The sequence below is a fragment of the Lissotriton vulgaris genome, chromosome 2_2 (genome assembly GCF_964263255.1).
Source record: "Lissotriton vulgaris chromosome 2_2, aLisVul1.2, whole genome shotgun sequence".
Lineage (NCBI taxonomy): Eukaryota > Metazoa > Chordata > Amphibia > Caudata > Salamandridae > Lissotriton > Lissotriton vulgaris.
In genome coordinates, this window is record NC_141688.1 from 190937840 (window position 1) to 190956010 (window position 18171).

Genomic DNA, 18171 nt, shown 5'->3' on the forward strand with positions numbered 1-18171 from the left:
CCGAAACCTAAGGCAACAAATTATTGCCACAAGAAACCTGATGATAAAGGGCCCAATTCACAGAACTAACGTAAGACAAAATCCTAAACTTACTACTTTTGGTATTCACAGAAGTTAGGATTTTGTCTTAAGTTTGTCTTAAAGCAGATTAAAGACAGACTTAAGACAAAATCCTAACTTAAGTATGTCTTAAGTCTGTCTTAAGACAAAATCCTAACATCTGTGAATACCAAAAGTAGTAAGTTCAGGATTTTGTCTCAAGTTAGTTCTGTGAATCAGGCACAAAGGGTCTGGGCTTCAAAGAGTGAATAAGGGGAACTCTAAAAGTTGTTATTTTCTTAAGAGAGCTCTTGTGTGGTTTGTGAATCATGAAAAGTTCAGAAATCTGCCCAAAGTGTAAATATGCACCTATGCCTACGTAAACTTCGAAATTTGGCAAATAAGCCCTCAACTAAATATATTAACTGCATTTACACTGTACCTTTGCAGTATATGTCGGACAAGGGCTACCACAATATCTTTCAACTTTAAATTAGTTGCTGTAGCATGTGCCTTCTGTATTGTATTTTCTAAATTATAATACATGGTATCTGTACATAGGTACGAACATTTATTTCCAACCACCAAGGACTCAGGTTTGATCACCCGTTCTCTGCTAATTATGAGATTATGGTAGAATGTATTTTATTAGACACATTTTTAAAAGTCAAATGCTTTTAACTTCCTATGTATGTTTTGTTGTTGATGGAGCAGTGTGGTGATTCGATATAATGCATATTAGTGTAATTTACAATTACTACATAGTTTCAGATCAAATAAAACATAGTTTCAGATCAAATCTCGGTCTGTTGCTCTGTACCTAGTTCATGCTGCCCAGACTCGGAATCTTCCATGTTCTCGATAACAGGATTTTACCTTACACCTTGCTTCCTATGATCTTCTAGAACATCACTTCCCCATTTCACACAGGTGCACTAATAACTTGTTATTTTAAGGAACTGAACAACAAATTATTTTTTTCAAGCAATAGTTCAATGCAGTATGAGGTTTCCTACAGTATCCCCTTCCGTAGATTTACGCCATATGATGATTTATTGAACATGGTTTTTGTTAATCCTTTCTGAGTAAACTTCATTCTAGATATCATCTTAGTGTAGATTCACTAAAAGCCATAGAAAACTTCTGTTGTCAAATGATTATATTTAAGGAACAGTTAAATAGGATCCCATTAAGTGTATCACTTCTTCCTAAGAGGTCCAAGCATCGTTGTCAAAAATAATATCATATAACATAGGTTTAGTTCAATGACACTGTACCTCCTCCAGACAACTGCAAAGTAATAAAGTGCAAAGTAAAAGTTAGCATTACAATCTTTCACTTGGCAACTTTGCTGCTATAACAGATTTAGGAAAAGCAGGGAAACCATATTCCAAGAGGAAAGTGGACAGTGATATAACAAAAAAACAGAGATTCCACAAAAAGGGTATCAAACAAATCAAATACAACTATGAACTAATTAAAACATGACTAAATTAAATATGTTGATTGAGTTCATTGAATGGAATATATGAAATTATTCCGACCACAAATTTCGGAAAAACGTCAAAATGTATTGGATTTTAATAATTTTGTAAAACAGACATAAAGTGACCAGAGGTGTATGCGGCACTTCTGCGATAAGTGAAAAATAATAAAAGGCAATCGTACCGTAGCCCAATGGGAAACACAAGAATTTCTTATGGATTTGATCCAACAAAAGATATTAACAGCCCTGTATCCTATTAAAACAAGTCGTCATAATTAATTGTTCATAAAACCTTAATGTTGGAGGAGCAGAGCAGCTTGAATACTGTTCCCTCTGTGACCCATGTTGCAAGATTGTATGAACCCAATACAGATTGTTCTTTGTGAATTTTTTGTTGAATGTCTACTCATAAGTTTCTTCCACTGAACTTTATCAGCATATTATTGTTTTGATTAATTGAAAGCTGCCACTGATTTGTTTGGTACTCAACGTAGTGGAACTGCTGTTTCTTTGTATTGCTAGAATAGATCTGACACTTTATTTCCTGTCTTCCTCTGATGTAATTTCCTACTTCATATGTTCATAAGATAGAGTACAACAGAAGCATGGGCAGAGCTTACAGCAGTTAAAAACGCACCTAAATGGAAAGAGTTTATAATTTGCAATTCATGCAGAATTTAACACCTAAATGTTAAGAAAGATATTTCCTAAATCAAATAAAACACTTTTGCTTCCCTTTAAGTAGTAAAATGCTATAAGATCTCTATTTTATACTGTAGTCTTCATGGACCTGGAGTTTCCATGTCATTTCCTTTTCTGTCCTTGGGGGCACTATATAGTAAAAGCAAATGCTCACTGTCAGCTAACGGGGGGTTGTGACCTTTCAAAGCTGCCTATTCACCTACTTTTCGCTGTTACATAAAGTATTTGTCTATCCTACAACTTTGAGGCATATAGATTACATTCTTGAGGTAGGGTATAGAGATGTCAATGCTGGTGATTAAGAAATAGACTACAATGAGGAGCTGCATCAAAGACACATTAAATTATTTCACATCTCTGACAATAACAATCTGTGTAAGTTTGTTACATAACTATGTAGATGTTTTCCTGTCATGTTAAATATGTCATGCACAATAGGAAACGTCATGCACTACAAAAAAAATGCAACAGAAGATAAGTACCTCATGTGCCAGTAAAATTTGCATCATAAAAAGAAACATTTGAAACAAATATTTGAGGCACAGCAATATTTTAACAAAAGTTTTCTTTCAACTTGCCTCTAGAACCAGAATTTCACAATTGGATTCCCTACAATTTAACAACTGAATATGTTTGTTACTCAATGACTGTGATTAAAAACCCATGTTGTTGCCTCATGGTGGCCGAATCCCAATAACATATTCATCTTACTTGAAATACTCTTCGCTTCCGCTGACAAAGGTTTTGTTGGCCTGGCTGGTGAAATTGACCATCGTCAAGTTAGGATAGGCAGCCATACAGAACGTGCTGTTCTTGATCTGAATTCGTGGGTGATCAACAATTATGCATGAATCTGTTAAAAGAAGACTTGACATGAAATGAAGGATATACTTGATATTGTCCTGGACTTACGAGGGAATTAAATCAGAAATTGTTAGAAATATAAAAAATCAACTCAACATTGTGTGCATGTATGAATGAGTACTTGCAGAGCTCAAAGTTAGCTGGAGAGCCACATAGCACTGAGAGATGAGCATTCTAATATAAAGTTGCATTAACATCTCGAGACAGGAATATTTTCAGAAATTGGGATAAATGTATTCATATTGAGATTGAATTCTGGTGTTGCTTATAAGCAGAAGTGCTCTGCTGTTAGGCATTTCAGGCAAAGTACAATTTTTAGGTTTCGCCTGCGCAGCACTTTCACTGTGCTTGAGAAATCTATTGTTTTTAATATATACTTAATAGGGACTTACATCAAGCCGCCTTTCTTTCCTGGCTTCTTATTTGTTCCTGTGGGTGCTACTTACATTTCCTCCAATTTTATTGGCTGTAGCATATTTTCCTGCATTTACCAATGTTTATTCCTAGTCTGCTTCTCTTATCAGTTTCACGCCACCGAAATACTATTAACAACTGCTCTGGTGAAACTATATTTTCAAAAAGTTTTGCCTTTTACTATTGCAGCGTATTTATATAACAATTTATCACCCAAAGAGATTAGGTGTCTTTCATAAAATCACAGAATGTTGCGTGGCGCCGTCGAGACTCGAACAAGCATCCCCAGCTTTGAGTCAGCAGCTCCACATCAACTCCTGTGTTATCTTTCAGGGAGCTCTTTCCTTCTCCCGGACGATGATTGATGAAAACAGTTCTTTATTTATTACATAGGTGAAACCAATGCATTACCAAAGCTTGTTCATATTGGTGTTCTCTTCATACACAGGGGAAGTAAAAGTCAATTCTGGGGTTCTGTGGCAAGGAGGCATCTTGGGGGTACTGACATACCTCACCTTATAGAAGCCCTGGTCCAGTATGTTAGATCAGTGTGTGATGTGCTATACACACAGTATATAATCAATACAAAATGTGCCTTTAACAGTTCCACTTCTTGTAGGGGTTTTTATGCATAGTCTGTGAATATTTGACTTCATCAATTATCAGTCTCAGGACCTCAGTGTAACTACTTACACCACTGAAGCATCACAAAAGTCCGCATTTGCCAGTAAATTAGGTTGAAATGTGCAACTGCTAGTTATTCAATTTAATGTGCTGGTAACCCTCTAACAATCTGTCATGCATTTCTTTTGATTTTCGTAAATAGGGTTAAGTAAACTAGTCAATGCACTACACTCTATGTTTCAACACCTTCTGTGCTCATGACGAAATCAGCTGGTCATGAGTTAAAGTGGAGCTGTGCTCATAACGAGCTGCGTTCGTCATAACGGCCACGGCCGGCCTACGTGCGGTTAATTCCCCGCATGTGCGGGAGAATTAATCAGTGGGCGGGTCTGTGACGAGCTAAGCTTGTCATGAGCACAGCTCCACTGTGAGTCATGACGAGCTGGGCTTGTCACGAGCACAGTGGCGCTGCAGATCCCCCCCCAGCCCGGCACCGCAGGGGAATTACCCCCGCAGCAAAGGGGTTAAATTGTGATCATTTAAATAGAGAGACATATTTACCTCTATACTGAAAATAACCATCTGCTGCCCACTAAGCAGGAGCAGGAGTGTACCGCCTGCATTACTGCAGGCAGTGAATTACCACACTTACAGAAAGCAGTCAGAAAACTCTCAGCACCTCAGATTTCAATTATTTATTATTATTATATATTTGTAAAGAATAGCAAAATGGTGACTTTGCAAAGAGGATACTTTCAGTAGTCTAATCTGGTTTGAAGTTGCTCGTTTTCACGACCACATATCTCCCTTCTTTTATTACAGTAAAGCACTTCATTTCTTTTTTGTTTTACTTGCTCACATAATGTGAAATAATAACAAATAAACATTTTCACAGCTTGCAAAAACTGATAATGTAACCACTGGTTATAAGAGTGAACAAATACTCAAAAACGTCCAGCTTGGGACAATCCGCAAACCCCAGGGTTGATGGCCCAACATCAGCCCCGGAGAAGAGAAACACAGATCGATATCACGTTATGCAAGGACAGCATAAGACAAGAGACTCATATGAAAGTGCTTGGTAGGGACATTACAAGGCAATTCTCCGATAACACAAAATTATATTTACTTTTTACGGTATGGGATTCAGGAAAAAAAATCTTCAAACTGATCTCTAGTGAATGTTTAGGTGTAGTGTTCTAAAAACAACTTACTTTTATGAAGCATCCGTTCTCCTGTATTTATTGGCTTTATCAACGTCAAGTCCATGAATAACTACAAAGCCATAATTCCTATTTATTTTACAGGGTGATTTTATGCATGCAACTATTCAAAACAGGATACTATGTGAATATAACACTAAACTAGTCAACGGAGTGACATACCAGGAAGGATCTAATGAATCTCAGAAAAGAAACATATATTATATATTAAAAAAGATGAGAGGAAGACCAGAAAAAGACAAAGAAATGCATTTGAAAAAGTGCTATGGCAGAGTAAAAGGTAGAAGGTTTTCAGCAAAGGAACATTACCATTATATTATACGTTTACCTCAATGCCTGTTTTTTCACCTCCACTTTACTACAGTTGCCATAGGTGGTTATTTATCTATTTCTTGCAGTGTTTTATAACATATCAGCATGTGACCAATTTCGGATTGTTGCGAAGACTTTCAAGCAAAATGGAAGTTTACCAGGTTATTCCCTAATCATACATTTTTCAGTCATTTGGTGTCTCCTCTAGAGATCTCCCCAAGACTATTGCCTCATATTGTCTTACAGAGCGCCTGACCTTGAACTCATGGGGCTTATTTTCCATCCCAGTGCAACGCCAGAACATCATATTTATTGACACTCCGGCAGCCCGCAGTGCCATATATACAAGGCCAGGTAGAGCCACTCTGCATGACTTTTCTTGGCCTTGTAGTTGGGGTGTGAGGCAACGCAGGGCAAGTTGCTGCGTTGCCGCACACTGCAATAGGGTGGCATGCCAGGGGCAATAAGGTAGGTGTTCCCACATAACACCCATGGCATTTTGCACATTCTAAGATTTACAATGTTCTATAAACCTGGGAAAGTGTAGGCGAGGCACAAAGAGGAGAAATTACTTTATTTCTCTTTGTTTCTTCCTCTTTCTATGTGTGCTGCAATCAACAGCACATGCAGCACACATGGAAGGAGGAAAGTGCCACTATTGATTGTTTTTGCGCAGGAAGGTATCCTTTCCAGGACAAAAACAATCAATCCCACTATGCGCACACCCTTGCACTGTGCCTGCGTTAGCTAATTATGCGCCAGCACTTGGGAAGAGGACAGGAATGCACTGTATCTCATAGAAACTGCACATTCCGGTCCTTTTCTTTTGACGTAGGGCGGGGCAGTGGAGATTCCCTTGCTGGAAGTAAGTAAATGGGGCCCTTGTCTACCAGCAACCATACAGTGCTATCCTCTCCTGTGGTGACCGACTCAGTGATCGTCTGCACTGTGTGAGGATTATTAAAGTTATTATACATAGAGTATATCTGTGCATAGAGTATATCTGTGGATGAGCAAATAGTAATATACTATTTATTACCGATCTCTGTAGTGAGGTAAAAGCATATCTACCAGGCCATGTGCACAAGTAATTTGCTTGTGTAAAGCGATTCCAGAATACAATCTGTGTGGCATCAAGTAGTGCTTTCTCAAATGACTTAAGCAATAAAATGGTGCATGTTAGAACTGGGGGTCTCTATTTGGCAGAGGTAGGTATCTTTGACCAAATAGGGATCGTTGCTTCTATTCAGGGTAAGGTGGATACACATTGGAGATAGCACCCGCTCACCCCCTTGGTAGCTTGGCATGAGCAGAAAGGCTTATCCCCAAGGCAATGTGTAAACTTTTTGCACCAACACCCACATCAACACAGTGAAACACCACAAAGGGACACCACACAGGTTATTATAAAATATAGATATCTCTTTATCTAATTTATGCAAGACCAAAACGACATCAATCCAACATACATAAATAGCTATTTCTTCAGGAATTGTCTTTGATAATGTTCAGGGTTAGAAAAAGGGAAATACGTTTGCAGGGATTGTAGGAATGAAACACTGTTCCAGACGTGTGGAAAGTCATGTGGAAAAACAAGCTGCGGGCTTTGAATAGTGTGGTCCTTAATCTCGGCGTTTATTTCTAGTGCGCAGTACCCCCCACACTCTTTGATCGATTGCAGGTACACTACTGAGTCCCAGTTGGTCGTCAGCGATTGTCAAAAATATGCCGCAAATATGCTTGAAGAATGCCCAGTTCATCTCTGCGCACAGGCCCCGCTACTGCCGCTCTTCTAGGGGCAAGTACGGACCCTCACGATCCCCTGGCTCACTCAACAAAGGTGAGGGGCCGAGAGCGCTCTCCCGCACCCCTGGCCCAGACGATAACAACAATATGCTCCCTGGACAACAATATGCTCCCTGGACTGTTCTGAGCTGTTCCCTGGGGGGCACAATCTCTCTACTTCCTTTGCCAGCAGCAGTTGGTCACTGTGACGGAGTCCGGACACCTCACGCTTCCTCGAATTCAGCGCAGCTCCTCTGGGTGACGAGCCTCTTGTTGCCGGACAACACCCCGAGCTGGCACAAATCCCAGCACGGCTTCCCTGGGTGACGTCGGCATACTTGGGCCGGTGGTGGTGAATTCGGCACAGAGCTCCCGAGGTTCCCGGGCCGGCCGCATTGATTTACCGGTACACAACGCTTCCCTCCAGTGACAGGCCGGGCCAGCCGCAGTGATTTACCGGTACACAGCGCTTCCCTCCAGTCACAGGCCGGCAGCACACACAGCACTTTCAGGCTCACAGGCCAGTGGCGATAAAATTGGCACACAGCGCTTTCCTCCGGTCACGGGCCGGCTGCACACACAGACCTTTCAGGCTCACAGGCCAGTGGCGGTGAATTCTTCAGTTGGGACACAGTGCTACAGGCAAAAGATGGGGGCGCAGTGTGTCTCACGAAGGGCACCGGCGGCGTCCTGGGACACACTGTTGATTTTAGAGGCAGTAAGAGAAAGTGTAGTCTCAAGATCCTTTTAAACTTTTGTACCCCTATGTTTCAGTAACAGGAGTCTAGCTCTCCTCAGGCCCTTGGAGACTCTTGACTTCTGGACACAGCACACAGGATAGTCCTCAGCAAGCAGGGGGGACACAGAACACAACAAAGTCCCTTTTCCTCTCCTTAGTTGAATCAGCAAACTGCAGGCCAGCCCCAGCGCACACGCAAGGGCAGTTTTTCTCCTTAATCTTCTTCAGCTGTTCTTCGTTGGCAGAGGTTCCTCTTGATCACAAAGCAGTCTAATTTTACAGGGGTTTCAGCTCTTACTTTTATACTCCAAAGGTCTTTGTTCTTCACGTGTTAGGGGTCCTGGACCCAGTTCAAACCAGTTCTGGGTAAACTCTGCCAGTGCACAACTCCTTCCTTTGTGATAGTGGGCCAGGGTCTGCAGACACATCTCAGGAAGTGGAGCCAGCATTGTAGAAGGCAGGTATAGCCCTATTTAGGGCCAATGTGCTACTCCTCCCACCACTCCAAATGCAGATCGGTCTTTTCAGCCTAGTGCTGACTCATCCAGAATTCTGGAGCCACCCAGCCGTTGTCACTCTCAAACCAGACAGTCAATCCACAACCAGGCAGAGGCACACAGAAAGGTTGAACAAGAAAATAGCTACTTTCTAAAAGGCAATTTTCAAACACAGAATTTAAAAAACATCTTTACTAAAAGATGTGTTATTAAATTCTGAGTTCCAGGATACCAGACTCCAATAGCCCATCTCACTCCTATGTGAAGATATGCAGGTAAACATGTTACACAGCATTCCCCATTCTGTCCTATGGACACGATGGCTTCTCCATAGTGAAAAATGAAATTGGCAGTATTTCACTATCAGAAGATGGTACACACATCAGTACATGTCCTACCTTTCACATACACTGCACTCTGCCCAGGGGGTTCCTTGGCCTGCTATAGGGGTATTGTATGTGCACAGAAAGGGAGACGTATGGCCTGGCAAGTGGGTGCATGAGTCAGGTCAAGATGGCAGTTAGCAACTGCGCGCAGGCACTGCAGTGGCAGGCCTGAGACATCTCCTTGGGGCTACTTATGTGGATGGCATAATCAATGCTGCTGGCCTACTAGTGCTCAACAAGTAACATATGCCTCCTGTACCAAGAATTTTACCAACTATTTTTAACTACAGAATACTTTCTTTATCTGCAGGAGAAATTTCTTCAATTATTGAATTTTAAACATTTGAATTGACAGTACTACTATTTTGAGCCCATCTCTTTATAAACACCAAAACTAACAGTGTGCATTTGACAATATCATTGTTTTACTTGTCATTTTTTCATGATTTTCAAAGTTGACAACTTTATACAGTCCAAATGATGGATTTTCTTTACATACAGCTCAAAACGATGTATAAAATGAATCTATATACAGTGTTACGAAAGCAAAGCATATAAAACATTAACTTCTATCATCTTGTTAGTGATCAATTGTGCAGTCCTACTGCAATCGTGTGGTATGGGGTCTCCAGAATAGCAAAGACATCTATATAAGCTGATTTAAAGGTCCATAGTGAAGAGTTCAGGGAAGGCCTGTGGAAAATCTATAGAATACTAGCTGTCTAAATCCAGCCTATATGACTGTCGTTCTGATGTATTCAATTCTTCATAGGGGATCCCTTGGCCTTTGAGTGGGGGGTGCCAACGCGTTTCGACCTTCGTGTAGGGGACCAAGAGGATTTTCAGAAGGTCTTCCTCCGGGCTGTGTGTTTAAGTGTAGGACTCTGTAATGAAGTAGTCAACAATTTTCTGGAACTGGATTCTTGGTCCTGGACATGTGAAACAACTCGGTGAAGCAGTGGGCTTCTCCTCTTTTTCTAAATGTTTAGTTTCCTTTCAGCATATGAATCCGGGTTTCTATCCTGGGTTCCTTCAGTGTTCCTCTGCTTCCTCGCATTGTCCCCAGGTCCACTAGTAGCATTTGACTTACCAGCCCTGTCACACTTAGTGCACTTTACTAGGGACCTACTAGTAAGACAAGAATGCCAATCATGGATAAACAATCACCATAACAATCTTATAAAGGGAGCACTTGCACTTTGACACTTACCAGCAGTGCTAATGTGCCCAAAGCATCTAGACCAGCAAAAACGAAATCCAGCATAGCATCAAAAATATAGGAGGTAGAGGCAAAGAGTCAGAGAAAACCACGCCAAGGATACTACAGTATTTACATGTGTGACAACTTGTTTAAGACCAGCATTGTGTAAATATAATCACATATATTTGCTGGTGCAACATGACCATTGGTATCGTCATCAGTCGGCCATCAGGTCTGGATTATTTATACTTCCGGACAGAGAATTACTCTCAGTCCAAAGTGCAAAAGTGTGCACATGTGAACCTGACACTTACCACCTTGGTCTCTTGGAGCCCGGTGGTGGTCACCAGCCAGTGACGGGCCGGTACGGCTGCTAGCTGGAATGGCTGAAGCATCCCCACCTTGCAGCTTTCTGTGGCATCCTTTCATATCAGCCGTGGAAATGCTGCGCATATAAAATGACAAATGCTTGCTTTGATGGTTTTAAAACCCAAGGGAATTTCTTTTGCTGAAGCAGCCTTGTAAAACAGTGTGTCGGATGCAGTCAATCTGTTCAAAAACCAGCAAATCAAATCAGCGACGTTTGCTTTATTTCTTCCCCATTCATCATTTGCATATTTCCCGGGGCGCACCGCAGAAATAAAGAGTGTTTTTGCAGTGCCTAGTGTGACTTTATTGTATTTACTTTGTTCGCTGATTAATTTAGCACGATTGTTACCTCCCCACTGGGAAATGCTGAGCAGGTTATGAAAAAGAAGAAAACAAATTCCATCCCTGTCGGCAGTGCTCAGAGTGGAAGGAAGAGGACAGACAATTTACTATAGACAGCTCCAGGTCAGCTGTCTTCAGGGGCGGCCTTAGACATGTGCAAGCTGTGCACCTGCACAGGACCACCAACCCCAGGAGCCACCACATCAATATATATCCTTAATATAATAATCCTCTGAGGATGGATACATATTTGCGTGGCGGCCCCTGGCAGGGATTTGGTGGCCTCCGGCTCTGTTCCACTTCCAAACACCCTGACCCCGCCCCCCTCTTCACTGGCCTCCACGCTCTGCCCCGCCCGGACCCCCTCTTCCGGGACCCTCTACCTACGCTCCCTGCCCAGGGCCGCCATGAGCCTAGAGCCGCCCCTGCTGTCTTAGTGTGCCACCCTGAATGGGAAACTGATCCCAAGCTTGCAGCACCCACATACTGTGGACGTCACTTTGCCAAAATGCCAGGGGTAGCGGAAGTGACATTACACACCCTTTGACCTCCACTTTTATTCACACACATACAACTCCACATACACACAAATTCACACATAATCACTCTCTCACACATAAACACACTCTCACCCACAGGAACACACACAACATACAAGTAAACGCATGTTTTCCTTACCTCAACTTCCATGGAAGGGCATATTCCAGGTTCTGTACTACATTTTTATTACACTATTACTGAATAATATATTTGATTTTAGTCCTGTGAACACGTTTAGGTAGATGGTTTTAGTGTAAAAATCCGCTATTTAAGTACTTTTCGTTCAGAAAATATGAAGGCTAACATCAGGAGTGTCTTTATAAAGATATTTATATATCAAACCAGATCAATACAGAAAGAAAAGCTTGCCGACACGTGTTACATCTCAATGCGAAACAATTGTGACTCTTCAGGGCTGTAGTGGGGAAAAAAATCTGTGGTGCGAGAATCGCAGTATCGGTGATACTTCCAACCTGGTAAGACACGGGTTCTTCGAACGAATTAACAGCCAAGAGGGTTCAAAATTGTCCTTCCCCGGTGTTTCAGAAGTAACCTGAAAACACGTCTGAACGGATGTGTAAGTCCGTGAAACCGGAAGACCTCTGCTCCCTCGATTGGGTGGATGGTGGTCATGACCTGATTTCCTGTATAAAGAGTCACAATTGTATCGCGTTGTGACAAAACACGTGTCGGCTGGCTTTTCTTTCTGTATTAATCTGGTTTGATCTATAAAAATCTTTACAAAGACTCCCCTGATGTCCACCTGCATATTTTCTGAACGAAAAGTACTTAAATAGTGTTTTTTTACACTAAAACCATCTACCTAAATGTGTGCACAGGACTAGGTTCTAATTTCTACAGTGTGGGTTCTGACCTACACACCTGCAGAGGTTGTTTTTGTTTAGGTTTGTTTCCTCTGACCTGGCAGCACCGTACTCATTTGTCGCATCTATAGACTCCATTGCGTACCTGCTTGAGCGCCAATATTTCCTGTCCTTAACCGAAACCCTCCACCGAACCGATATATATTAGTGTAATACAAAATTGACAGAAAATAAAGAGAGTGGAGCCCCAGCTGCCCCTGTGTTCCTGCCACTGATATTTGCCACCTCTGAGATCAGGGGCTGCATAGGCAGTACTAGAGGTAGCAAAGGGCAAGCCAGCTGCAACCCCTAAATGATGTTAATGCCACTTAGGAAGCCTAAGAAACCCAAACTAGTCGGTGCTGCTTGTGCTTCGGTTGAGGTTGTTGAATTGGTCATCTCTTTTGGAGTGGGGCTAAGATTAACTTGCATGTGGCTGGTTCATGTACTAAATAACACAGCCAAGCTGGAAAACGATGGAATGTAGTGCATACAGATATCAAACAAGCGGTTGACATTCAGGCTATTGTTTCCACCCATCACTGGGCTCAATTTATCAGTCTTCAAGGCTAGCTTAACTTGCATTCGAAACCTCAGGTAAAGGGAGTGCTGACCGCAGAGGTCAAGCAGTGTGTGCTCATCACAGCGTGATGCTGTGAATCTTCCAGTCTGAGAGCAACTTTGCAAAAAGAGCACTCCAGTAGCGCACACACCTTTGGCTCACAGATTAAGGCATGAAGTAACGTATCAGGACCAGGAAAGTCCTTTATCGGTGGTGCCGCTGGAGAGTCCAAAGATGGCATGAGTACCATCATGAGTCTCTACACGGGTGTTCAAATCTTTCTTGTGCCCCACGGGCATCCAACGATGCAATGGGTACCACCATTAGTACCTAAACCCGTTGATCAAGGATTTGCTGTGCCCCTCAAGCATCCTAAGATGCCATGGGTACCATCAGCAGCCCCTACACCCGTTGATCAAGGCTTTGATGCGCCCCTCGGGCACTTGAAATATTTGATTCCTCTCGCTCAATTGAAGGTCAGCATGCTTCCTCCTGCTACTCTGCACCCTCTCCATAGGCTGTGTCTGCCCCTGCTGCACACCATGGTCACCATATTGCGTAGCAGTCACCTACTATTTTTTTTCTTTTCACTGTCTCCACTCATCTGTACTCCATCACCTTCTGCCCTTTATGGTGTTGGTGGTCACATGTTCTTTTTATTCTGTGTCTAAATTATGCCACTACTTCTCATCTCACCTTCATCAATATGCAGTTCTTGCATAGGTTGAACTTGCCTCTTTTTGCACACCACAGACACTATGGTGTGGCTGTGGTCACTGGTTCTTTTTTCAATTGGAGAGTTACCCTTTTCCCATATTTTCTTTCACCTCCTGCTCTCTGTAATAAGGAGCACTGATACTGAAGAAGAGTACTGGAAGTAGCCATGATGTTTTGTCAGGAGAAACTCCACATGTGTTTATTGAATGGTCCAAGCAGAAGTATGTATTGCAATACAGTCCATGGCCTTTCAGGTGCCTGACTTCAGGCTAACCCTGGCCCCTCCTGAATCCTTCCACAATGAGCAATAATGTGTTGCAAGAAGTGATACTGTGCTCCACAGTGTGAGATTCACAGCAAATGAGAGTGTTAGACTTGAAACCAAAGAAAGAGATAGCTCAAAGGTTAGGGACTGACATCTGGTGAAATTGTAGTAGCTCCATGGCTTAAAACACATGCACAAGGGCATGGGACTCACAACAAAGGAGTGTAGCTGGACTCGAGGAAAAGAGGATTACAAATATTTAGTGAGCCTGTGCTCCCACGAGTAAAGCTTACAAAGAGCCAGACTGTTTCAAGGAGTGACAACACATCCAAAGAGTGAGAGTGTGACCCAAAGTGTAAGATGTGAACCTATTAAGGAGCCTGGCATCCAAGGTATGGGTAAAATAGGGAGGCCATGCTTCAAGATGTGAAACTTACAAACAGTCATTGAGTTTGTGCCCGTCTGGTGTAACCTACACACAAATAATGATTCTAGTCTTTATCTGTTCCAAGTACCCATCTCCAGTGGTGACCTCCAGTTGATGCTGTATTTTTCTGTGCTCGTGTGAGTATTAGTTTGTATTTTCTCTTTTCACCTCACTATCTCATTCAGTTCATTAGAATCTGGAGGAGAAATCATGCTTAGAAGATCTGTTTTCAATCCTGATAGAGACAAGTGGATTCAATCTCCCTGATCTAAATACTAAACATATCAGTTTGTTTATGTTGGAGCTGCCTCTTTCTGCAGGGTCACCCCAGAGTTTCTTCTGCCTTCCTTTGCTGAACCTGTATTTGTTAGCTTATGGGACTCTGTGCACCTTTTACATGCTTGTGCTTGCCCTTCAAAACATGGTATAATTGGCCTACACCTGATTGGTATTTTTAATTTACTTATAAGTGCCTAGTATATTGTACTGCATGTACCCGGGCCTGTAAATGAAATGCTGCTAATGGGCTACAGCACTCATTGTGCCACCCACTAAAGTAGCCTTATTAAAACATGTCTCAGGCCGGCCACTGCAGCCTGTATTGCAGTTTAAAACTGCCATTTCGGCCTGGTAGAATATACCGTTTGCTAGGCATAAAGCTTCATCTTTAATAGTTATTAGTCACCTATAAGGTAGGCTGTAAACTGTCATAGGTTTCCATTTTACCTTGTCCTGGCAGAGAAAAACTCCTAAAGTCGTTCTTCACTGCTGTAAGAGTATCTCTCACATAGACTAATATTGGATATCATATTACACTTAATAAGTGCTAACTTCAGTTTGTGACCAGATACCATAATGCTATTTGCACTCAAATGAACTGTAATTTAATACCCTACTGAATGAAAAAGCTGGATTTTCAGTTTCTATTTTAAAAATACCACTTTCAGAAAGTTAGCATTTTTCTGCCCTATACTAACTGTGCCTTTCTGTCTGTGTCCTGGGTCACATGACCGTGAATGGTCTGTTGTTGTGCTTTGTGTATTGCTTCCAGACATGGGAACAGAGTAGGCCTAATTCTAAGGCCTAAGTCTAAGGGTAGGAGGTCTACCTAACAGAATGGCTGGGAAGGAGCTGTCCCCAGGCCTAATTACACTTCAAAAGAACCCGACACCAGACGTGCCCTGCCTTTGTGACCTGGGGTAGCTTAGGGGGAGATTTACTAAGATTGTATGCAGTTTTTGTGTCACAAAAGTGACTCATATCGGCGCAAAAAATCTTTTTTTCCCGATTTACTTTCCAGTGCTAAACTTGCTAAGCGCTGAAAATAACGGGAAAGTAATGTGAAGGTACGCTTAGCACTGCTTTGTATTACTCAATGCCAAGGCAGTGTACCATGGGTGGAGCTTGGGCGTTCACATGGAACCACCCAAGGTTTCTCACGCTAAACCCAATTTACTAAACAAAGTAAACACGGTTTAGCGTGTGAACAGGACAGATAATGTCTTTAATTTCTACTTCCTTTTCCGACTTTGCATGTGTGCCGCACTGTACAGCGTACATGCAAAGGGGGAAAAGGCTTCAAGTTAGTATAAGCATAGCATTTTGTACTGAAAGGGTTCCCTTCCAGTACAAAACCAATGCTACAATCACGGAGAGACCCTTGCACAATGGCGCATAGGTGTATATGTGGCGCACGGCAGCTGATTTCAGAGAGTGGAGGAGAGTGCATTAGTCTAACAAATTTGGCACTCTCCTCCTCTTTCCTTTTTGTGCTGTGCAGGGCAGCATTCTCGGCTGCAACAGTGTGCTGTGTTTAAAAACTGATTAGAGTCAGGACCAGGGGAAGAACTGACCAGTGGCAGCCACTCCATCAGGTCGTTGGAGCACTGCCCCACTGCTTTCTCGCAATGCGAGAAACAGAAAATAATATGGTATTTTAAATACCATTTTATTTTCTGCTTCTCGTGCGGTGAGATATCAGACGGCAGGGGTATGCCTGGGTGGGGGCGGGCATAAGCGTATGCATGGTTGGGGGCGGGAGGCTGGGCGGTTCGGGGAGGAGTGGCTAGCACCACTCTAAGAGCCCTGACAGCTTAGTTGGCCATGAGGCTGACCAAAGCAGTCATGCGTACTCTATGTAGGCTGCAGGCAACCTACATAGAGAAAATGGTTACCCTACTGGTGCCATCCAGGACTCCGCACCAATCACAATGTTACCATTGCAGTGTTGTGATTGGCTTATAGGAGGGGAGGGAGCTGCAGCATGCCTGTTCCTGTTCAGTAGTTTAGCACTGGACCACCGCAGCCCAGGAGCAGGGGCGGTGCCGGCCCGGTCAGGTATGTTTTCTTTTATTTTCATTTAACACTCCCCTGGACCTAAACCCCTGGCAACCCCCACCCCCACCCCCACCCCCGGCGAGTATTACGAGCCGTGACTGGAGAATAGACATAAAAGTGCGCAGGAATGTGAGTTTGGGTCTCGGGTATAGAGCTTGAAGGACTACAGTGTAGCGCAGCCGCCCGCCACCCTCACCCTACGCAGTTCCTGTGACGCAAGGGTCCACCACCATTCAGCGGTGCGGATGCCCATCCTAAGGCCTCTCTGTGTTGGTATGATGCTCTGGCATCTCTGCAGCCCATCCTCACATACTCAGAGGTGAGATGTGCCACTTTGCCTTACACCACTCACTACCTTATATGTATAGAGCTGGAATACCTCCATGTGACTGCCTTACTTTGTATGGTGCTTGGGATGACGGTCGGTCGGTGGTGGGTCCAAATCGATGGCTGTAAAGGAGGAACGCCATCTTGAATGTACCTGGATCAGAAAGGCGTTCTGTTCTAAATTTGCAGCTGGCTCCTGTGCAGCTTTTCTACTCCACGAGAGAGCGAGAAGGCGGCAAGCACCTGTTGTTCGAAACCGAGACGTGGATGACAAAATGGATGTGTGAGGTAAAACTCACTACGGCCATCTGCAGCCGTCTGTAGGTCCAAATATGAATGGGTAACTCGGTCTCAATCCTCAGCTCAGTAAATGGATTGCCAATAATGGGGCCATATGATCCTGTTACATCCCTCGCTCTGAGGTGGCATTAGTGTGTTGTAAAGTGATGTATCAAAGTGTTTTTGGTTATATGCACTGTTTAGCTCTGAACCAGTCAGCTCAGCTACAAAGTTTGTGCCACTATGCAATGGAGACGGTTTTAGTCGTAGTTGCCTTCCATATCTGGCAGCGTCCCACTTGCACTGCCTTGATCATTATCAGGCAGGGGCCTGTGCTCGGTTTAACATTACTAACGTTCCACCAGACCAAGATGACGGAGGGTCTGGGGCGGGCACAGTAGGGCATAGTTCCTCTTGTAATGGAACTGAACCATAGGTGTGGCACATGGGGAGACGGTGGGTGAAGAGATTTAGGAGTCTCACGTGCCTGGTGTGGGTTATCTGATGGATGTAGTATAGTTAATTGGAGAATATTTGTGGCTGTGAGGGTTATGAGTGAGACATTAGAAAATGAGCGAGTTATGTGGCCTAATGTTGGGCGCCTGGTGGCTGGGGGGCACATGGAATGTGGTTGACATACATTGGAGTGGAAAAGACACATAGGGGTCCATTAGGATGGCGGCGGGCTTTGGCCGCCCGCCACCCTAACGGAGAAGTGGACCGCCCGCTAACAGTGCGGGGGTCCCGACATAGGCATTAGGATGCGCCCGCCATGCAGGCGGGCGCATCCTGTATGTTTACCATTGCAGCGGGCGGAGCAGAATTCTCCGCCCGCCGCAATGGTAAAAGTGCACGTTGTGCTTTTCAAAGG

General features: G+C 43.3%; 1 protein-coding gene across 1 annotated transcript in view; it reads right to left on the reverse strand.

The window, feature by feature from the left end:
• The window catches only part of SLC6A5 (solute carrier family 6 member 5), a 281258-nt gene that overhangs the window by 155997 nt on the left and 107090 nt on the right, over positions 1-18171 (reverse strand). Inside the window, exon 6 of the mRNA XM_086959506.1 lies at positions 2939-3080. Within this exon, the coding sequence (XP_086815632.1) occupies positions 2939-3080 (142 nt within the window). The remainder of the gene's footprint in view (positions 1-2938; positions 3081-18171) is intronic.